The 23,986-nt window shown below is 35.3% G+C and overlaps 1 protein-coding gene across 3 annotated transcripts in view; it reads left to right on the forward strand.

Annotated features, from left to right (window-relative positions):
• Positions 1-14,868, forward strand: part of ltbp3 (latent transforming growth factor beta binding protein 3) — a 53,544-nt gene extending 38,676 nt beyond the window's left edge. For 2 of the 3 annotated variants that reach the window (XM_059352027.1, XM_059352028.1), the window contains exons 19-28: positions 127-297; positions 2,570-2,650; positions 2,868-2,996; positions 3,431-3,568; positions 4,222-4,362; positions 8,905-9,033; positions 10,727-10,888; positions 10,977-11,066; positions 11,720-11,848; positions 13,798-14,868. In XM_059352027.1, coding sequence (XP_059208010.1) covers positions 127-297; positions 2,570-2,650; positions 2,868-2,996; positions 3,431-3,568; positions 4,222-4,362; positions 8,905-9,033; positions 10,727-10,888; positions 10,977-11,066; positions 11,720-11,848; positions 13,798-13,949 — 1,322 coding nt within the window. In that variant the 3' untranslated portion in view covers positions 13,950-14,868. The remainder of the gene's footprint in view (positions 1-126; positions 298-2,569; positions 2,651-2,867; positions 2,997-3,430; positions 3,569-4,221; positions 4,363-8,904; positions 9,034-10,726; positions 10,889-10,976; positions 11,067-11,719; positions 11,849-13,797) is intronic. The other variant, XM_059352029.1, reaches the window with a different exon arrangement.
• Positions 14,869-23,986: the final 9,118 nt, after the last annotated feature.

Here is a 23,986-nt window from a genome sequence, read left to right on the forward strand (position 1 = left end):
ATAACCAAATCCTATATACTATAAGTCAAAACATAAATAAAATTACAAGAACTGCACATTTGAGGTCCACTGGATTTACACTTCAGAACCTCTGTTTCTTAACCTTGGCCGTGTTTGCTCCTGCAGCAGTTCGAGTGATGACAGATGAGAAGAAGGAATGCTACTTGAATCTGGACGACACTGTGTTCTGCGACAGCGTCCTGGCCACCAACGTCACCAAGAAGGAGTGCTGCTGCTCCATCGGAGTCGGGTGGGGAGATCACTGTGAGATCTATCCCTGTCCTGTCTCCCAGTCAGGTACATTTACAGTAAAGTTCACTGTACACACATTCAACTTGGTGGGTTTGTAGCTCACTCTGGACAATAATGGTAACATTTTAATATTGAAAAGTTGTTGAGGTAGTATAAAATCAATCAAATCAAAATTACTTTATTTATCCCAGAGGGGAATTTTAGTTAGTCTGACACAGTCTGAGACAGTCTGAGACGGCCTGATGTAGGAACGAGGATCTTTCAGGCCCCGTTCACACGAGGACGCTCGCGGGTAAAAACAACAAAATATTTTATCGGAAGTGCCTTTCATTTAGACGGTGACGGCGTTTTGGGGGCTTAAAGACGCAAAAATCTGTAATCACCTTCCAAAGTGGAAAAGTTGAATCCGCTCCTCCGTAGCGTGTCGTCTACACTGACAAAACACAAAACTCTGATCTGATCTGCTCACGTCACGTATGTGTTTACGTCACATACATGCTCCAGTACAGGAAAATAAACAAATGTGGGATTATTTCCATGCGTGGGACCTTCAAGCTGCTCTGGCAGCTCTAATAAACTTACAGGAGTCTTTCCACCAAATGTACAGGATATGTACAGATAGTATTACTGAACAGAGAAGGATCTTTAAAAACCTCTATCACATTTTGGATGCAGCAATTCGTCGGAGGCGAGCCAGACGGCTGTAAACGAGACCTGGGAGATCTAGTGATGGTGGAGAACTTTGTGGAAGGAGAAGCTGATGGAAATGTGTGGCGTGAAAACTTCTGCATGCCCAAAGATGCTCTTATGGCTTTAAGTGATGCTGCCTGGCTGCATACAATCGAATTTCACACACTTTTGCGTCACCGTATGCAGCAGATTTCCTCCCGAAAATGCTCGTCTAAACGCGGAATAAAAAGTGAAGACGCGACGCCACTTTTGCGTCTTCTGTTCAGACCGTCCTCGTGTGAACGGGGCCTCAGTTAGTCTGAGACAATCTGAGACGGCCTGATGTAGGAACGAGGATTCTTTCAATCTCTCCGTCCTGCAACGAAGCGAGAGGAGCCGTCCATTGCTGTTTTTTTGGTCCATACATGTTTTGTGTAGCGGATGCTCCGGATATTTCAGGATGGCCTCCAACATGTTGACGGTGCATCTCTCCACCACCTCCTCCAGTGTGTCCAACCTGACTCCAACCACTTCATATTTCATTCAGATACTTCATACTTTGAGAACTGTGGCGTTGATAATTGAATCAGAATCAGATTTACAGTGGTGTGATATAGTGCAAATTGTAAGGAGATTTAATTTATATTTACATTTCAAGTGTACAAGTGTGCATCATTTACAACAAGTATGTACATTAAAAAACAGAGTGCAAAGATGCATAGAGGTCAGAGGTTATTGTTTAGTTCCATTTCTGTTGGGTTACGCAGTGCTAAATAAATTAATAAATGCATCTGTATCTAAGTGTATATTTTACTGAGGGCTGGGTGTTTAATCCCAATTCATTTTTGATAAGGATTTTGGCTTCCAGTAATAATGAAAGCAGGATAGTTGGGATAAAATGTTTATTTTGTGACATGCTTAAACATTTTTGATCAAATGTATTTCTGTCTTTTAATCTACAACTTAATTGATTTTTTCATTTATTTTATTTTTCCATTTAAATATAGATAGTTCTGGTCTAACTTATTTTCATCTACAACTTAAAGATTTATGCATTTTGTTATTTTTATTTCATACATTTTATAATTTAAAACATTTTTTAAAATATATATACTTGTGACATTTATATTATTTGTCTTTTAGTTGAAGAAAAAAAGAGAGAAAATCTGTTAAAACTGTTAAAAAAATATTGATGAAGTGATTATGATTCTTTTTTTTTTATATATATATATATATATTTTATTGGAAATTAGCATTCATAAGCATCAGTACAAGACATAACTTATTCCACAGCTGTTTTCCACATTTTTGTTTTTTAAAGGGTACATCAGAACAAAGAACCACAAAAGAAAAATAAATACAAAACAAAACAAAAAACATAGTATTATAATAATATATAATATATAGGGAGGCAAAAAAGCAGAGAAACAGAAACATTAACAATTATGCTAATAATACCAATACATAAATAAACACAGGATGCCAAGTATGCTCATTAAAAAAAATAAAAAAAGATTTTTAAAAATACCTTAATAAAATAAATGAAAATCGGATGCATCAGATCAACTCAGTTGGATGATTATGATTCTTGCCATTATCAAGCCTTATCTTACTGTTTATTAAACTCTGCCTCGTCCTCTCCACTCAGCCGAGTTCCACTCTCTGTGTCCAAACGGCCAAGGCCTCTACAATGATGAAGGAGTCCTGTACAGTCTGCCTGTCTACCATGGTAGATAATACACAACATGTACAGCACATATTCACATGCACAGTCTTAAGATCGTCCTGCATTTCCACTGAAATTCTGTGTTAAAATGAAAAACAAAAATATTTTGGTACCAAATAAGTTTTCAGTTCTTATCAGATTCATCATCATTACCTCAAACAACTTAATGGGAAAATAATCATCGGCCTGTTCCTGAGAGACTTTCCTTCCTTGTCTGCAGATATCGACGAGTGTTTTTTGTTTGCTGATGAAATCTGCAAGAAGGGTCGCTGTGAGAACACGCAGCCGGGCTACGAGTGCTACTGTCAGCAGGGATTCTACTACGACAGTAACCTCCTCGAGTGCATCGGTGAGTGTTTGAAATGGCACCAAAACAACTTCTGTACAAAATATGTGTCACGCTCCATTATAATGTTCTTCACTGACTCTATATCTTCCTGATTGGATCAATATTGTTTATTGGGGGATTTTACAATAATTTGCGGGCATTTAAAAAAATTCCAAAATAAGTTTTTAGAAATATATTTGTGCAGTGACATAGAATTTCATTTCCCATCTCACCATAGCCAGATGATTTCTGAAAATAATTGTTGCATTCCATTTGAAAAGATCACGTATACTCTCAGAAATGAATGCAACCCTTTTTTGATTATTTGGCAGCCTAACTTGACTTACATAGACACCTTTCCAATCAGATTTAATCTAAAAGTGTTACTAGAACATAATTTTGTGTATATATATACAGATGACTTTTGTCTTTTACGGTTGCATGTTCCTCCTCAGATGTGAACGAATGCCACGACGAGTCTCTGTGCACTAACGGCCACTGCGTCAACACCGAAGGGTCCTTCTACTGCAACTGTAACCGACCCTGGACTCCAGACTCCAACAAGAAGAAGTGTGTGATTGCAACAATAGCAGGTGAGTGAAATACTGCAGAATAGTCTATATTAATGTACACTACCGGTCAAAAGTTTTAGAACACCCCAATTTTTCCAGTTTTTTATTGAAATTCAAGCAGTTCAAGTCAAATGAACAGCTTGAAATGGTACAAAGGTAAGTGGTGAACTGCCAGAGGTAAATAAAAAAAGGTAAGCTTAACCAAAACTGAAAAATAATGTACATTTCAGAATTATACAAGTAGGCCTTTTTCAGGGAACAAGAAATGGGTTAACAACTTAACTCTATGGAGTCTTGGGCTATTTTGTCCATTTTTTTAATTCTTTCCATGTCTTTGTAAGTCATTTTGTGTCTTTTTTGGTCATTTTGTGTCTTTTTTTAGTCGTTTTGTGTCTTTTGGTGTCTTTTTTTTGTCATTTTATGTCTTTTTTTAGTCCTTTAGTCCAACATAAAATGTGATTTTGAATCTTTTTTTTATTTTCAAAACACTATCATGCTCAATAAACAATTTTAAATGTTGCAAATATGCATTCATTTCAGAGTACACTGAGACATTAAACTGCATCATTTTCAATTAAATTCTGGAAAAGTTGGTGTGTTCTAAAACTTTTGACCAGTAGTGTTACTACCGGGGGATTTATCTTGAGCTGTGAGTCTACCTTTTCATTCTGCAGATGTGAATGAGTGTGGGGACCCGGCCAACTGTAAGAACGGTCACTGTGTGGACACTCCGGGGTCGTACTACTGCATCTGCTCCCCACCCTGGACCCTGGCCACCGACCGCAACAGTTGTGTGACTCCTGAGGAGCAGGCTGGTGAGTGTACAGTAAACCCTGTGGCTATAGAGAGCAACAGCACAAAGACAAAAAAATAGTGTTGGCTGTCTGCACTTGTGTGATGCAGTGTTTGAGAGAAGAAAACTGATTTCCGTGCCAAGTTGAACGAAGAAGGTGAACACATTTACTAACCTTTCTGTAGGCGTCATTGAACTTTACGGAGGCGAGAATAGAATAATGTGTTTTCTTCACATTTTAAATGACTAAAGAGGGTTTTTACAGATTTTCTTTGTAGCTTTGAGTCTGTTACTGACATTGATGAGGGGGCAGATTACAGAGGAACAACAGTACATACAACACAGTGATGGCAAAAGTCTTTTAGAGCCATCCTGAACAAAAATCACTTAAACTGCACAATGTAAAGACATTCTTGTCATTTCTAATGAGGTAAACTAATTAAGAACATGCATTTTAAAATCAAGGTCAATGTTACAGATAGTGAACGGACAAAGAAACATACTTTCATACATAATCTACATGTTGTATGTGATGATAAAAATAGTTGCATTTAACTTATAGAGTATGATGTCATCTGTTGCATGTTTATGCAGCTCAGTTTGTTTTTGCTGTAATTAACAAAGAAATAGTTGTATTAAAATATCTCACATATACCCAGTTTGATTAAGGCTTACATATTCTATTACCTAACAATAGTTTTCCTTTTTTATTGTATTTGCTGCCTGAATATCTTGTGGATTAGATGTAAATATTGAAAAATATCAAATGTCAAATCTCCATTCACATCTACAAATAATCCCTAAAGTGGCCACTTTTTTCCAAATCAGGGATTTTGTGACGTTTGCTGAAAATTTTAGAAAATAAGGAGTGGCTGTGGACGTCATTGTGGTTTTATAAAACCTGAAGCCAATGCTGTGGTCGTGTGAATGAAGAGGCCAGGTTGACGCAGTCATTGAGTCCCAGTTTGCTGATTAAATTTTGATAAAAAATTCTGTTTTAAACTTGGAGTTAGGTTTTTCTTCGTAGTGGCCAGAGGTTGGAAACGTGCAGTAAAATGTCCCTCTGTAAAAACAAAGGAAGGCTGCAACTGACATACTGTAAAGGATGAATTTGAGAAACCCATGTTCTGATCATGTTGGTATTTTATAGGAAGTGTTGTATGCAAATGTGGCAAACCTTTGTTCCTTCACCCTTAGAGTCAACCTGGTCTCACAGAAATCCGTGAAATAGCCACGGATTTCGCTTAACTCAAAATCGCTCAAATTTCCGTGAAACTGACACGGATTTCGCTACAGTGCAAGTTAATGACAGTCATATCCCGTGGCTATTGGTTTGTTCCAAGTCACGTGACTTTCAACGTCCCAGCGGTCAGAACAAAAAACATGGTGGACAGTTCTCTCATTTTTTGTGAAAAATCAATATTTTGACTTAGTTTCTGCATAAAAATGGATTTTGATCACATTTCTAGCGAGAAATATATGTTTTTATTTTCCAAATCTTCACTCAGTGAATGTACATAATCACTTTGTATGTTGGAATAGCCACGGGATATGACTGTCATTAACTTGCATTGTAGCGAAATCCGTGTCAGTTTCACGGAAATTTGAGCGATTCCGTGGCTATTCCACGGATTTTGAGTTAAGCGAAATCCGTGGCTATTTCACGGATTTCTGTGAGACCATGTTGCTTAGAGTGGGTGATCTTTTGTTTGTCATATTTATGGACACACCTGAGCCGAGGACTGGAAGGCTCTGGTCTGAAGATGATGCTGATGATTTAGTTTGTGGCCATCAGGGTTTACTGCAGCAATTTGCAGCTGAGTGTTATGCAGTTGGGACAAAAAGCTTTGCCTCTGAGTTTGGGAATGTGGTTTAGGAACTTTGGCTGACCCTGTAGAAGGCTGTGATGTTAAAGATAGAAGTAAAGGGGCTGATGAATCAGTTTGAGCCTCACCTGTGGTCAAAAGCTTTGGGTTGTGACTTCAGTGTGGATTAAAGGAGCCATAATAGGATTTCCTCAGCCACACAAGTCATGTTTCCATAAAAACATTTCTCTGCCTATTTTGAAGAATTTGTATGAGAAAAGCTTGAAGGAAACATCAAGATTCGATAAAACTTTCGAAAATGCTCATAGAAGTTTTTACGCTCGTTTATTTAATGCACTAAATGGGAGATGGAAGCGATTTTTTGATGATCTGATCAACTGATTTTGGTCTGCGGGAAAACCCAAAAGAAGAAGAAGAACAAGAAGCTGTTTCCTCTGTCAGCGTCTTCCTCAAGACTTTTCTCCATTTTCTCTCGTTGGTGGACAAAGTTGTCCAATTAGAACCTCTTTTTTGTTGTCGGTTTTTCTCTCTACTTCTACTGTTTACTGACGGATTATCCTACAACATTAGAGCGTTTTTATATACAGTCTGTCATAGACTGTATATACAATATACATACTGGTTAGAGCAGGGAAGTAATGAGCGCGAGTATTATCTTAAACATTAGCCCTAGCTGTCACTGACTCGGGGTCTGCGTTGCTACATTGATTAATTAATTTTTAATGAATATGAATGAATATTTATATAATATTAGCCTATTACTATGCTCACCTTATCTCTCTTCATGCAAGTTTTGTCCTCTTTTGGGACAGATCTTGAAGTCAAAAAGCTCTCCAAGTCCTCCTCCATTGCTCCTCTTCTTTCGTCAGTATCTCGGGATCTCGCAAAAGTATCTCAGGATCTCGCAAAAGTATCTCGGGATCTCGCAAAAGTATCTCAGGATCTCGCAAAAGTCTGTCCTTTTTTTTTTTTCACCCATCATTTTTTTTTTCACCCATCTTTTTTTTTTCCCCGTGTCCCCTGGGGGGCTCCGTAAAAAACACAAGCAAATTAAGAAAACATCTTCATCAAATTGACAACACATGCGCAGCATTTAGAAAACACACTGCAAAGACCACAACACAACACAATAAGAAAAAGCAATACAAATAGATGCAACACAACACATTAATCACATTTTCTAAATGCTGTGCATGTGTTGTCAATTTGATGAAGATGTTTTCTCAATTTGCTTGTTTTGTGTATTTGCATGTATTTTCTTAAGTTGCAGTGCCGTGAGTCCTCAGGGCTTCTGTAAAATAGTGTCAGAAGGCAGGGTCTCAAACACCTCTACACACTTCTAGTGTCATAAGTGACAAGGGAGACATCAAGTATTTAGTCATTTTCTGCATGTTATATGTTTAAGAAAAGCTTTAAGTACAGTTCTTCTTTTCTTGGAAATAAACCTTACAGTTTGTTCAATATCGATGTGATCGCGGCTTCAACAGAAGGTCTCACAGTCTTCATCTCAAACAACTTCGTCTCATGTTAGATCAACTGTTGTGATTGGCCCGCCATGTCTCAGGGTGCTGAAAATCAGTCCAAAGCGGAAGGAAACTAAAAGCATCTGCCAGAGAAAATAAAACACAAGCTCGCAGTTTCTTCTGCTTCTCAGGCAAGGATTTCCCCACAGCATGGATGTAAAGAGGGACCTCCATATCAAAGCTGCTGCATCTTGACATGGAACGGCGCCACGTGTGAAGCACCTGGAAAGCCTTCTTTTGTCTGAAATGAAAGAGATGCAAAACTAGAAAAGCTGACAGATAATGTGTTTAATCTCACCCAGGATAATTATTAAAAACATGAAGTATGGCTAGCTCTTGTCTCCATGAAAAGTGGCGATTACTAGCACTCATCACTTGGACTGGAATTGTTTTTGTCAAAAGTCTTTGTTATGGACTAGGGACTGAATGAATGTGTTTGTCCTATAATGGCCTGGATTTTGAACAGTTGGACTTATAAATAGGTTGGAAAACTTGCCTTCTAGATGCATACTGGACTCTGATTTTTAAGATCAGAGTCTACTTACACCATACTTGGTTTATTCAAGCTTCCAGAAACAACTGATAACAAGAACAAAGTAAACTTGCTACATCCACATCGCAGTACACACTGGCCTTTATGGTGGTATCATTTTCTCTGCAAACTGCCTGCAAACGTTTTCTTATCTCTAGATAAAAGAATAAAGTGTTGCTGCAACCATGCTTCCTGTTTTAACCTGCAGCCTTTTTGCAGATATCACAGAGTGGTTGCATGTTTTCTAAAGACCAACTGCAGTGTTGTGCATGACCAAAGCTTATTTTGTCTGAAAATTGAAAATTGCATGCAACATTGATAGTAGAAACATAGAAAGTAACAGGTAACAGGACATACAGGGGTGGACACAATAACAGTAATAATGCAATATCACTGCAGCTTCAAATGTTCAGTTTTTGATGGGATGGTGTCAGATTTGACTCTCTGCAAAAAGTTCAATATACACATTTGTGACACAGTCTGAGGAAAAACTGAACATTGTGCAGTTAAGTTCACTAAAGCAGTATTTATTGCAGGATTATTGTACTGAAATTCATGATGCAGCAGAAGTTTTTAATTTAATTTAATTTAATTTTTAATTATTGTGTCCACCACCTGCAGACTAAGAGCTGGCTCCAAGCAGATGTTCATACTGTAACCAGTGTCTGTGGTGCCCTTTGCAGATGTGAATGAGTGCCAGGACCCCTCGTACTGTAAGAATGGGAGGTGTGAGAACACGCCCGGCTCCTTTCACTGTTTTTGCGACCCTCCCCTCACCTTCAGTGCAGCGCTGAAACAGTGCGTCTATGACGGTGGGTAAAAATCAGCGTCGGCTCACCTGAGCATGACCAATCAAAATGAGTTTTGGCTTACCTCAACATCTGCCACTCATGTTGATCTTTGTAATTCCCAATTTGTGTCCCATCTCGCCTGAACTGGCTTCATGTTTCCCCTCTTACCAGCTTTACAGAGACAGTTTCCCACTCTATGGAGGGATATTTCTTTGTGTAGTTATTTAAAATACATATCGAATGTATGCATTTATGCACACAAAGCAATATCTGAGCATGTTCAGTGTGAGAAAAAGTGATTCCTTTTAGCATTTTCTCTGCATGTCTAAATCTCACTTTTAAAAAAAATCAGGTTGTGTCTGTGTTAATGTAGATGATAACATTTATTTGTTCTGGTTGAGAAAAGACAAACTCAGCATTTGAAAGCTGTTCATGTCCTGAGTTCACAGATAACACTGTATGATAAATATATATAATTAATGGTAAATTGATAGTTAATTCATATTAAGTTAATAGTTATTTTACTGTTAAACTATAAAATGATCATTCATAATGTTTAATGTTGTTTAGTATTTCTATAATTAATGGTATTTTAACAGTTGTTGCACACTTATATAACATTTATATAGTGTATTTATAAATGATTACCAATTTATTCAAACATTATTTGGATGGACATTATAAAGTTGCAACTGATGACTAAAATACCTTATTAAATGGTTTATATATATATATATATATATATATATATATATATATATGTACATGCAAGCATAGAGCACCAATTAAAAATATTTCTTTAATAGTGCCAAGTTACTTGGTGCTTTCAATTGTAAACATGGCTTTTTAAGCTTTTTAACTTTTTAAAAGTTAGGTAACTCTAGATTTACATTGTTTATTTTAATATTTGTAAGTGTGAAAACATATTATGATGTACTAAAGTGTATTATCTTCAATGTGCCATGACCAATTCTCCAAACCACACAAACAATACCAAGCCAGTTTATTTCGGCTTTTTTTAATTCCGTATCTATTACTAACAGAGGACACATAAGCTGTATGACAACTATACAGATACACACTCTTTTATGGGACAGACTAATATCTGCACTTTGGCTCATAAATGCTTGGAAAGGCTCCTGATCTTTGTTAACTATATTAGGCATGTGTACAGAATAAATGGATGGGTATACTTTTTGCACTTATTTTCAACTTCACTGGGATTTATAATTTAAAATGTGCATATTGTTGTTTAATTTATTTGATAATGCATGTAAATACATTATTAATATTTTTTTTTTTTAATTATATAAACTAACATGAATCGTTTGTTTTGCATTTTTATTATTTTATAATAAAATTTTATAATATATATTATTTTTTCCATCATCCATCAGTAGATTAAAGCTGTTGTAATGATTTTTCCCCCAAGCGAAATACTGTATTTATTTATTTATTATGGCTTTACACGTGTGAAACACTTTACACTTTGTGACATTTAATCTTTAAAATTTACATTCACTATAATTTTTATGTTATGGCTTTTATCAAAAACACTGTTCCACAACCTGATATGAATCTTAAAGCTCAGACACCGGCCGATTGTGGCTTCCTGTACTCAAAACACACATGCAAAGAACTTTAATGTAATTTGACAGTTCCCACATTTTTACCTTTAACCTTGTGCTTTTTTTATTCCTCCTTTTTTACCCAGATCGCACTGCAGCCCACAAGGACGTGTGTTTCCTGCAGGTTGACGAGGGCTTGATCTGCAGCGAGCCCAGGAACGGCCTGGTGGTGACGTACTCTGAGTGCTGCTGTCACTACGGTCGAGGCTGGGGGCCCGAGTGTAACACCTGCCCACCCAGAAACTCTGGTGATTATACTGACTACTTCCTCTTTGACTGCCGGCTTCTGCTTCTTCTGTCTCTTGAGCTAAACATACATTTATTCCTCGTGTTCAGAGATGTTCAGTCGACTGTGTGAGATGCATCTGGAGACCGAGTCCGATGGGGAGCAGGATTTCCTGGCAGCTTTCGCCAATTACAACCCAGGTAAAACTACGACATGCACTACTGGTCAAAAATTTTAGAACACACCAACTTTCCCAGAATTTAATTGAAAATGATGCAGTTTAATGTCTCACTGTACTGAAATTAATGCACATTTGCAACATTTAAAATTCTTTTTTGAGCATGATAGTGTTTTGAAAGTAAAAAAAAGATTCAAAATCACATTTTATGTTGGACTAAAGGACTAAAAAAGACATAAAATGACCAAAAAAAGACACAAAATGACAGAAAAGACACCAAAAGACACAAAATGACTAAAAATAGAAAATCAAAAAAAATTCAAAAATGGACAAAATAGCCCAAGACTCCATAGAGTTAAGTTGTTAACCCATTTCTTGTTCCCTGAAAAAGGCCTACTTGTATAATTCTGAAATGTACATTGTTTTTCAGTTTTGGTTAACCTTACCTTTTTTTATTTACCTCTGGTAGTTCACCACTTACCTTTGTACCCTTTCAAGCTGTTCATTTGACTTTAACTGCTTGAATTTCAATAAAAAACTGGAAAAATTGGGGTGTTCTAAAACTTTTGACCGGTAGTGTATTTGTCAATATACAATCACACTGTACATAAGACACTCTCATCTATATGCCTCCTTTTCTTCTCACATTTTCTCCTGTCTTTTTGTCCTTAAAAGGTGACAGTTCAGAGGAGGATTCGGATGAATGCAGCTGTGCAAATGGCCGCTGTGTCCGCTCCTACCTGGGCACCATGTGTGAATGTAACCCAGGCTTTAGGCTGGACCACTCCCGCACCCGCTGTATAGGTTTGCACTTGCTAGTCTTACAAAAATATTTTTTTCTCTGTAACTTGTTAATTGGAAGGAATATACAATAGCCAATAAAGGTAAATGCATACTGTAATATGTATATTTAGTAACTTTATATTAAGCACTGAGCATTATTTCCTTTTTTACTATTTACTATGAAAGCCCTGAGAGGCAAGTGAGAAATCAAATCTATTTTCCCTCCTGTGTTTATGACTCAAAAATGGGTTGTTAAGAAAAAAGTTTGCAAGGATTATTTTTCAGTAATGCTTTTTTCTCCCATCTTTTTTTCCACCTGCAAAAACAGATGTATTTCTTTTAGTTTTGTGTTTGTTGCTGTAATACTCATTTTGGCCACATGAGGCTGGCGTGCAGCACTACCCCATGTTCTAAATGAACCTAAAATCACTTCCAGATGAATTTTAATTTCTCCATTCACTCTAAACTCCAGTACTTAAACATCACATTAGTGTCACGTCTTGTTAAAACGTTAGTCCTTTTTTGAACATGGGACAGTGCTACACTTCTGCCCCTTGTGGCCAAAATGAGTAATACAACACAAACATTTAAAAAATAATTTTCCAAAACTTTTTTTCACCTGTTTTCACAGTTGAAAATAAAAACACAACTTGAAAATGTTTTTTTATCCTAGAATATTTTCTTCTATTATCAGTTGTTACCCTGAAAAAAATATTTTTTTGTTTTGAAAAGAAAAAAAGTAACATCGAAAAATTATCCTAGCAAACTTTATTCGGTAACACTTTACAATAACCATCTAAGTGATGTTTATAGATGGTTTATAAACCAATTATTATTAACCATTTACAAAATTCTATACATATTTAATCTTTAAATGTTTTCAAGCAATTTCTTAAATCATTTTGAAATCATTTACATACTTAATATGGTGTTAAAAATGTTATAATGAGTGTAAAGCTATTAATAAACTAATAATTATGCTTGTTTATGGTAAAGTAATCTATTTGGCATTTATAAATTATAGTTCAACATTATTACATTTTCTATTCACCATTCTAAATGGCCTATATACGGTTTATAATGATGATTAAACATTAATAAACTACCTGTTTACCATTTATAAATGGTCTATTTACCATCTATAAATGATGGTTATTGTAAAGTGTTACCCTTTTTTCCCTCTCCCGTTTCACAAATGGAAAAAGAATTCCGGAACTTGAAAATATTATCTTGCAAACATTTTTTTACACCTGAGCTTAAAGGAACACTCCACCGTTTTTTCATATTAAAACATGTTATTCAGGTAAGTAAGACGAGTTGATACAGACCTCTTGCGTCTCAATGCGTGCACTCAATCGCCCTGGCGCGCGGAGCTACTTGGCTAGCACTTAGCTTAGCCCAGTTCATTCATTAGGATCCACACAGATGGACAGTTAGAAGCGACCAAACTCCTCCACGTTTTCCCTATTTAAATACAGCTACACGAGTAGTTAAACGACCAAGTATGGCGACACAAAATAAAACGTGGCGCTTTTCGAAGCGGATAAAAAGGATAACTATAATGTATGGCGGAATAGCACTTGGGAGCACTTCGACTCGGCGCAGTAATATCATCACTCCTGACGGAAGTGAGAGGGAGCGGAAGTGATGATATTACTGCGCCTTTACTCGTGTAGCTGTATTTAAATAGGGAAAACGTGGAGGAGTTTGGTCGCTTCTAACTGTCCATCTGTTTGGATCCTAATGAATGAACTGGGCTAAGCTAAGTGCTAGCCAAGTAGCTCCGCGCGCCAGGGCGATTGAGTGCACGCATTGAGACGCAAGAGGTCTGTATCAACTCGTCTTACTTACCCGAATAACATGTTTTAATATGAAAAAACGGTGGAGTGTTCCTTAAAACTATAAACCACTGTCAAGCAACGATTTGTCTCCTTTTTAACAGCTTACATTCATGTGTTTTTTGTTTCCAGACATTGATGAGTGTGCAGAACCAGGAGCTCGAGTCAGTCCATGCAAGAACGCTCGCTGTGTGAACACGGCCGGCTCGTACAAGTGCTTCTGCAAACAGGGCTTCGTGCTCACACGCAGGCCAAACACATGTGTCCGGCGCAGAACTCGGTAACCTCAGCGTGTTTATCCCTCTATCTACCATATGCAACACAAACAGAAACAACCATGCTATACACACACACACGTCCGTCTCTCAGTACGAACGTGGGACTGTGTGTGTAGGCAGAAAACCTGAAAGCCAAATCATAACAATGGCTCAAATGAAATGTACAAAACATATCATTGTCAGCTCCTGTTTCACTCCCCATTTAAAGAAATAATCAACACAGACAAGGAATATGTTTATTTGTTTGTTTGTTAAACATTTTGTAATTATTGTTTTTTAACTGTTTTTGTTAAGTTTAAATTGTGCTTTTTTAAAATAATATTTTTCATTATTCTCCCTTGTTTCATTCTTAATTTGAATCTCAGAACTTTCGAAGTCTTTCAAAGACCTGTCTGGTATTCCTGTAGTCTCATTCAGCCCATTTAATATTTGCTTAGTATAGGAACACCATGAGGATGTTTACATGTGATTGTATTCCCCTTTACATTCCCAGTTAAGTCCACATTCTTTCACGTTTAATTCTAAATTGACGTCATCTGCTATTGTATTTTCTAACAACACATTGTTAATGTTGTGTTATTGTACAGTTTGTCTGATGGATCAACTGCTTCTGTAAGAATGGTCCCTGTCCTCCCTTCCCCTGTTTATTTGTTGATGTAAAATATGAGAAACCTGAAGTTTTTGTATAATTTGACATGTGCACCTAAGTGACTTTAAGCTGGAAAAAGGGTCATGCACTTAGCAACGAATAAAGTGGGAATATTTGCTAAATGTAGCTTATTTCCTGGAAAACCAAGAAAGTTTGACATCTATTGTCACAATTGCTGCATCAAAGTATTTAGAAAAACCAAAGACGCTGTTGAGATAAGAAGAAGAATTTGATTAAAAAAAAGATGTCAACCAGTCATGCATTTGTTTTTCTTGCGTTTAGCGTTTTTTGCTTTGTTCACACATATGAAAGGCAGACAGACACATTCAGAGTTCACATACAGTCAGTTTGGGGGATGATTCAGTGCTGCCGTTCAAGCACGCCTAGAAAGCAAATAAACCACCTCATGGCAGGGTTTCCATACGTCTTTCTGTGCTGTTTTGTAAAAATATTTATCAAACTTTGGTCATTGGCATGCTGTTGTTTGTATTTTTCCTTCATGTAAATCCTGCAGCATTGCATTGGTGTTTTAAATCATATTTTGGTAGACATTTGCTGGGTTTTTTGTGCTGCAAGTTGTTATTTCCTGGATATTTTCGTACTTTGTTGAACCCCACCATCCTGCCGGCATAAAGATCGCCAAAAATACTACGTTTAGTGTAGAAAGAAACTGTAAAAACAGGTATTATCATAGAAATTAGAACAGAAAGAGGCTGCTAGAGGTTGTAAGAATGCAAATAGTTCAATATGTATAACATGTGAAGACCCAACAATTTTTTTTCAAATGTTCATTTAATTTATGGGCGCTTGGGAAAGTGTTGCATGTATAAATTCAATTTTATTCCATTGAAAAAAATATACAAATTCAACTTTTTTATGATTTATGTCTATGATTAACAGTGTATTTGTTGCGATCTCTTAAAGACATATACGTTTCAGAGAGTTCAGGTTAAATTGACTTTATAAAACTAGAAAAAGCTTGAAAATACTAGACCAAACATGTACAAAGTTACAAAATAAGACAAATGGTGAAATGAATATGGGAGAGTAGATCACAAAGCCCAGGAACGACTTCAACCACCTGAAGAACAGCGCCATCTTGAGGTCTCTTTGTGTTACCAGAAATCTCAGGAATCACAAGCTAGTGTTCATCTTTGTGGAAGGTAATGTAAAACCTTTATTGTTTATTTAAAGTTTCCAGATATTTCACACAAATTCGAAAAAGAAAAAGAGGATTATTTTACAGAAATGTACTGTATTATTTTTATATTTTTTATTATTTTATTATTTAAGTTCAAATGCCATAAAAAAAAGTAAATTACTTTTATTTCAAAGTTTACCATAAAATAAAAGTTTACAGGTGTAAATTTATAGACAAGGGCAATATAGATACATTTTCTACAGTATTATTCAGTTGCTTAATGGTATTGAATGTTAAATTACAGTGAATTCTGTGTAAAAAAAAAAAAAAAAAAACATCATATTGCTGGGTGTGGAGCTCAAGCAATGTCCAAGCATGATCCAGTTTAAAAAGCGGTACAAACACATGGTTTTCACAAGGCACAGGGAGGAAGAAGGGCTTCCATAAATGATAAATTATTCATGTACTTGTTTATTTAATCTATTTATTTTCTATTTTTTTGTAAATATGTATTATTTAAATATGTATGTTTAGGAAAATGTGTTAATTGAGTAGTGGAGAAGGGTAGGTTTAAATAAGCATATGCTTCATCCTACTCCTTTTCGGACATGTTGCGTTCACATTATAGCTTTTGTTTTGACTATTGCTATTTTTTTTTATTTTTTTTTTATTATTCTCATTGGATTTGTTTGTTTTTGAGTTTACTTTGTTGTGTTACTCGTACATGTTCGAAATAAAAGCTGAACTGAGCTGAACTGAACTGAATGTAAAATTAAGGCAACTTTCTTTTAATTTACAGTAAAACAATAAAAAAAAAAATGTTACTAGGTGTTTGGCAACTTTTGCTGCCAGACAATTTGTTTTTTACAGTGTGTCACAGCCACACTTCAAACAATATCTCATTGTACACAAAAGGAACCCAGAATGTTACATTGTATAATATTTTAACTCTATGGAGTCTTATAGGGCGATTTTTCATGTCTTTACATGTTTTTGTAAGTCATTTTGTGTCTTTTTTGGTCATTTGTGTCTTTTTGTGTCTTTTTTGTATCTTTTTTTGGTAATTTTGTGTCTTTTTTGTCATTGGTGTCATTTATGTGTCTTTTTTGTGTCTTTTTTTGTCTGTTTTAGTTATTTTGTGTCTTTTTTTTAATCATTTTTATGTCTTCTGTGGGTTTTTTTGGTTATTCTGTCTTCTCATTTTGTGTCTTTTTTGGTCATTTTGTGTCTTTTTCAAGACATTCATAGATTTTGAATGCTTAAATATCATCTTTGCCATTTTTTCATGTGCTAATGTGCCCCTCTGATTAAACACTGGCCCCTCCTTGGCCCCCACAGTAAAATTGGTCTAGAACCGCTACTGGTCACAGCAGAGTTAGGTGATGGTGTTGCTCACTGAGATGGTGATATAAGTGCCAGTGAGGTCAACTGTCTCTGTGTATCTGATTCTCTCTGTGTTGGAGTCACCATGAGGCCATTCAGATGCTGCTCATCCACAGACAAGACTCAGGTTCATAACATACTGAAAATTCAAGCATTTTCCAACATGTGTTAAGAAATAATAAGCTTAATCTGTGAAGGTTTACCCCATTACACGTATGATAATGTGCTGTTGGGTATATAGCAATGGTGACATTGGATTGTGTGTAATATATACACTACTGGTCAAAAGTTTTAGAACACACCAACTTTTCCAGAATTTAATTTAAAATTATGCAGTTTAATGTCTCAGTGTACTCTGAAATGAATGCACATTTGCAACATTTAAAATTCTTTATTGAGCATGATAGTGTTTTGAAAGTAAAAAACAGATTCAAAATCACATTTTATGTTGGACTAAAGGACTAAAAAAAGACACAAAATGACCAAAAAAAGACACAAAATGACAAAAAAAGACACCAAAAGACACAAAATGACTAAAAAAAGACACAAAATGACCAAAAAAAGACACAAAATGACTTACAAAGACATGAAAAGAATTCAAAAATGGACAAAATAGCTCAAGACTCCATAGAGTTAAATTGTTAACCCATTTCTTGTTCCCTGAAAAAGGCCTACTTGTATAATTCTGAAATGTACATTATTTTTCAGTTTTGGTTAAGCTTACCTTTTTTTATTTACCTCTGGCAGTTCACCACTTACCTTTGGACCCTTTCAAGCTGTTCATTTGACGTGAACTGCTTGAATTTCAATAAAAAACTGGAAAAATTGGGGTGTTCTAAAACTTTTGACCGGTAGTGTACATCTGTTGGTTCATCTTCCACTACGCCTGCTATAAATGTACACATCCTGTTAATGCTGTTATCCCGACAGATATTTTTTCCCTCATGATTTTAAATCATATGCAAATATTAAGGTATGGCAATTACTTAAAAAGTCACAAGTATGAAATTTGGCAGGGAGTATCCTGATACAAAGGGGAAAGTAGCAAAATAAGATACTGGGGCTTTTTTCGTCTATATGTTTAAATTTTATATCACCCACAACATCTCAAAAAACACTGTTAGCTTCACAAGTTCTCATCAAAAATTATTAATTTCCAGCACTTACTGTTCGTCTCTCACTCAGGTTCCTACAGTAACTATATCATGGTGTACGGTTAGAATTTAAAATCGTTTTGTAGCAACAAATTACCCCTAAAATAGGCTGTAAAAAGGCGGACACAGGAGGAAACAGATGAGGCTCTGCTGCTGCTGAGGCAGCCCATGTGTCACAACACAGCTGAGGCATTTATCTGTGTCTCCCTGCGCTGGGACTTGTCCATTGATCAGTTCTTTTATTTTTCTCCTGCTTGTTTGTGCTCAAAGAGAGATGGCTTGTCTGTGCTCACTCTTGGATGATTGTGTCGTTTTTTTTTTCAATTATATTTTGATACATGTTGTTTATGGAGTCAACTTCACACCTTATTTGGGAATTAATTCTGATACTTTGATGTGTCACAACAGCTTTCTGCACTGTAAAAAAAACCTGTTGATTTACGGTAAAAAAACGGCAGCTGTGGTTGCCAGAATTTTACCGTAATAAATACGGTAGAACTTTTTTTAATATTACGGTAAAAAGATATTTGTACTGTTGATTTCACGTTTAAGATTTCCATTTTATTCCATTTTTTACTGTATAAATAAGTTTTTCCATCAAAAGAAACACTGTTCTGCCATATAATTGACAAAAAAATACTTTATAAATGCCACATAAATTAAAGATTTTACCATAAAATATTTAAGTATATTTATGTTAGAGATATGGTGTTTCGTATATTTAACATTGAGAAAAAGTATTTTTTTACAAAAGAGAAATGCAAAAATTACAGTGACGCTTATATATATATATATATATATTTAATATTTAATACATATTACAGTGTATTTAACATTGGAGTAATGTATTTTTCAAAAAATAAAACTGTAAAAAATACTGTTTTGGCTGATATATACATTTACAGTGTTTCATTGTTACTAAAACTGAATTAACCCATTTATCATTTTACGGTCAATGTAAAATCTACAGACATTTTTTTACAGTGTGAATCAAAATTAGCTAATAATATGTTGTACAACAAATACCCTAAAACTGTATTGTACAATTCACAAATGCACAGTGCCAAACCTCTGTGAGTGCTTTACTATATATTATTTTAATTTGTTGAATTATTTAAGCCGAAGATAGTGTGAGAAGTGTAACCAAAGTGTAAATAAACTAAATCTGAAGCTACATAAAAAGATAATATCCTATTTTATCCCTTTATTGTATTGTTATTTTAATTGTTTTGTTATTGATGAAAATGTAAGGTGACTTTGTTATTATATTGTCTTTGTAATGGTAGAAAAATCAATAAAAATGTAAAAAAGAGGAAGAATATTCACTCATTTAACATTCTCATTCATTTATTTAATTCATAGACATCATAGTGCATGCATCATTCATCAAACATCAGAGCATAAACCCTATTAATTGCCTGTTTTTGCAGCTGGTTGGAGCATAACATAACTAAATTGCCAATGAGGAGACAATCTGCAGCAAGTCGGTTCATATGGAGACATTAGAGGTGAGAGTACAGACCATTTATCAACACAAACCTGATGCACAATCTTTCATTATGTTTTACACGATATGAGCTATGTCACAATCAAGGTTATAATAGTTTTGGATTTTTCATTAGTTTTAGTTTTAATTTCGTTGTGAATTTTTGTTTTCAAATTCAGTTAGTTTTAGTTCGTTTTTAGAGTGAATTTGCTAGTTTTAGTTTAGTTTTTATTTTTTGAAAATGCTTAGTTTTAGTTTAGTTTTTATTAGTTTTTGTGTTAGTTTTAGTTATTTTGTAATGGGTATGTGCCTTCATTTCCTTTGGTTTATTCATCTCAGCCCCAATAAGGTTATTAACTCTTACAGTTTGGGGTGTTTTGTATTTTGGTTGGAGTGTAGACATCCCAGTCTCAGTAAACATATTCACCATGTGTTCCTGCATGTTATAATAGAAACATTGAATTATGTATGAAAAAAGTTGACAAAGACGAAAACTAAGGACATTTTCACGATAATTTTAGTTAATTTTAGTTAGTTTTGTAACCACACAATACAGTTTCAGTTAGTTATCTTTTTTTAAAAAACTCTTGTTTTTATTTTTATTTCAGTTAACGAAAATCTTTTTTTCAATTTTAGTTTTCGTTATTTTGTTAGTTTTCGTTAACTATAATAACCTTGGTCACAATCTGTCCCACAGTGTATCATTATTATTATTATTTTATTTTATTTTTTACATAAAGTGATCTATTTAATGTATTCCTTTCTACACTTCCCACACATTTTATTTTCCATGTCAAAAACAGATTTTTTTTTTTAAAAGGGGCAAAAATTATCCATTAAATCTTCCACTAGAGGGCGCTGCTTGAACATCTGGACAGTCCTTAATCTGCTTTCAGTCCATCTAACTGGGTCTTCACCATCATCATGGCTGCATATTTTTACATGTGAATGTCAATTATAAGAATCCCAACGCTCCTGCAATACATTTAATGCATAATTAATGGTAATTTATATTTACCTTAGTGGAGGAAACGCACAGTAGATGTTTTATTCATGTGTAAAATCCTCTTTTACAGATTAAATGTACACTGCTGAAGTTTTTTTTTAAAAACTAGCAATAAATTATTTACGGACAATAACCTATTTTGTTTTTTTCCAGACATTTACAGACATGCGGTACCCATATGGTAAAAAATACACACCTCATATTGTAATGCATACAAAAAGTTCTCTTTGCATTTTCCTAAAATAAATAAACCAACATTATTTTTGATTGTTTTTCCCTTGAGTGCACAATACAAAATGCATGATTTGGGGAAAAATAAACAGCCCCTCAGTAGCTTGATTGATAATCCCTGGACAGGAAAAATAACAGAAAAATAAATATTGAATTTTTCTTTTGCAAATAAACTCTTCAAAGTCATTAAATATTATCACCCATTGTGTTTTCTCACTGCACCGTCCAATGTGCAAAAAATAAATGAATAAATAAACATAACAATAAACAAAGAAGCCTCAATTTATGAGCTTCAATATCACTAAAGATATGAATTACATGTATTTTTATTTCTGCCCATTATCATCAAAATGGGTCTGAATGCTTTCAGAACAATGGCTTTGTTTTGTCTGACGTAATGAGCATTATAAGCAAAACTTTGAGTCATGAGAGGTGGAAATGATGTGCTTTAGCCTATTAATCTTTAATTCCCTCGTTACCACTTCAGATTTGTTTTTCCTGATTATTTCCCTCCTAGAAACGCTCTCAAGCAGAATATGAACCAAACCACAATGATATCATGTGATTCATGTTAACTGCATGTGAAACATCTCGTCTGCTGATTTGCACGCCAAGAAATGGGTGTAATCTCCCCATGGTTCTCATCCTGTGAGCTCAGTGAGTCACGTTGCACCGTAGTGGCACCACAGCTCCTCACTGTCCTGGTTTCATTCTGTCGAATAATTATATAATTTTAAAACTGGAACAGCAGGGTGACCTCCAGCAACTAGTTCAGGGAGAAAGAGAGATAAGAAAAGGGACAAGAGAGAGAGCTGAGACAGAAATAGCATGGTTGTCCTTGGGAGATGACTCAAAAAAGTGGTTGGGGGGATATAAATATATTTTAGTAGGTCGCATTGACCGAACTATAACCCACTAGGTACCGCTGGCTGCAGACAGCAGCTACCAAACTTTCTTCTTTGTTGGTCAAATATAGCTTGGAAGTTGAGGGACAAACATGACAAAGCAAAGCAGGATAAGGATGTAATGACTTGCATATTTAACATCTTATGGTTTAATTAAATGTCTAATTTTAGTCACTGTATCTTTAAGACAGTCGAGCTGTCACTTCATATCAGCATCTCTGTCTTTCTTTATACAAAGAAAAGAGGGAAACTGTTGAATTCTGAAAGGGTAATTTTCTTTACTCCATTCAACAAGTCTTATCATTTTGTCTTTGAGCTTGTGGAGCATTTTGCATCTGTTTTTGTGGATTCCTGGATACACAGCGGTTGATTCATATTTACTATAGATTGTCTATGTGAGCCAATGCTGAACAAAAAAGGCAGCAAGAAGTAATAAATAAGTGCATTTTAAGATTTATCACCAGTGGTGGAATATGAGTGTAAGTATAGTATAGTATAAGTACATTTACTCAAGTACTGTGCTTTAGTGGAATTTTAGCTGCCAGCTTTAGTCACTTTTGAGGTCAAGATTTAACATAAAACATGATGAATTTAAAGTGATTAGACATTTTTTAATTAAACCTCATAACATTATATGAAGTAGTTAAAATGAGCCCTATCTTTACAGCTGCTTACATAAATGCATTGATAATAATAAACTAATAATATATTTAGAATATTTAAAACAATCTGAGCAGGTCGATTCTGCATAATGAGTACTTTTACTTTTGATACTTAACCCATTGAAGCCTGGAAAGCGTTTACGTCGTTTTGTAGTATTTATATAAGCTCTCAAATACTTTTTGAATTTAATTTCTATCTGCTACAGAGGCTGAAAAGTCTATTATTTAGTAGAAGCATTGACACTTCTGATGAATTTCCAGAAAAACTTCAGGTTTTAGGGGCTTATTTTAAAATCGCCCAGAGGTTTTACAGGAAGTTTTAGGCGTCAATGGGTTAAAGTACATTTTGAAGCTGATACATTTGTACTTTTACTTGAATACGTTTTGAATACAGGACTATTTCTTGTAGTGGAGTCATTTCACAGTGAGGTATTAGTACTTTTACTTAAGGAAGGGATCTGAATACTCAGCTCATCTGCGTGAATGTTAAAGGATGCCCATGAAAGATCACATTTGGAAGAGAAACTGCTATCAGAGCATCAGAGAGGTGGCTAATAAGGAAACAATCCCAGCAGGGCAATATATTAATATAAAAAAGTCTGTCAATCAAAATGTACAATTAAATGTAATGACTGTATGGAATATGCAGCTCAGTATTGCTATAACATGGGTTTGTTTATGCTTATCTATAAAAGCAGCAGTGCTGGAAAAAATATTAAAATCAAGTACTAATACCACACTATGAAAATACGCCACTGTAAGTAAAAATCCTGCATTCAAAACCTGCTTAAGTAAAAGTTTAAAAAGTATCAAAATGTAATTAAAGTATCAAAAGTAAAAGTACGCGTTATGCCGAATGGACCCATTCAGATTGTTTTCTATATCCTAAATATATTTATAGATTATTTGTATTGATGCATTTATTTATAGGGAGTGCCTTATAGGGAGGAGGCACATCTGATCTGCTAAAATAAAGTAGCATGTAAAGTGAGCTACCCAGTGATAATAAGTAGATCTTTGAAGCAAAGTGAAGTTTAATTACAGGGCTGCAACTGTTTGAGCTACAGGAGGGAGTGAAGTACCAGTGTGTGTTGATTTGATTGTGAATTGTGTCTGTCCCTGCCTCAGACACCTTATTTAAGGTCAGCACAGAGACCCCCTCCATTACCCAGGAGAGGACTCATGTGATTCAGATTTGAGGCTGGGAATATCAGTCACATTGTGCTGGAGGGAAAAAATAATAGAGCTCATGTCCACCCGGCTGTAAAGCTATACAGTCACACCAACATTAGCAAACACAAGCCCCCCCAGCTCCACCCTGGTCACTGCACACACTAATGATGACCCCACCCACCCAGGTCCCGTCTATAGTGAGCAGACAGAGAGGGGGTTTAGCTCAAACTGCTGCAATCTGCAGAAAGCACTG

This window comes from Centropristis striata, chromosome 15 (genome assembly GCF_030273125.1).
Source record: "Centropristis striata isolate RG_2023a ecotype Rhode Island chromosome 15, C.striata_1.0, whole genome shotgun sequence".
NCBI classification, from domain to species: Eukaryota; Metazoa; Chordata; class Actinopteri; order Perciformes; family Serranidae; genus Centropristis; species Centropristis striata.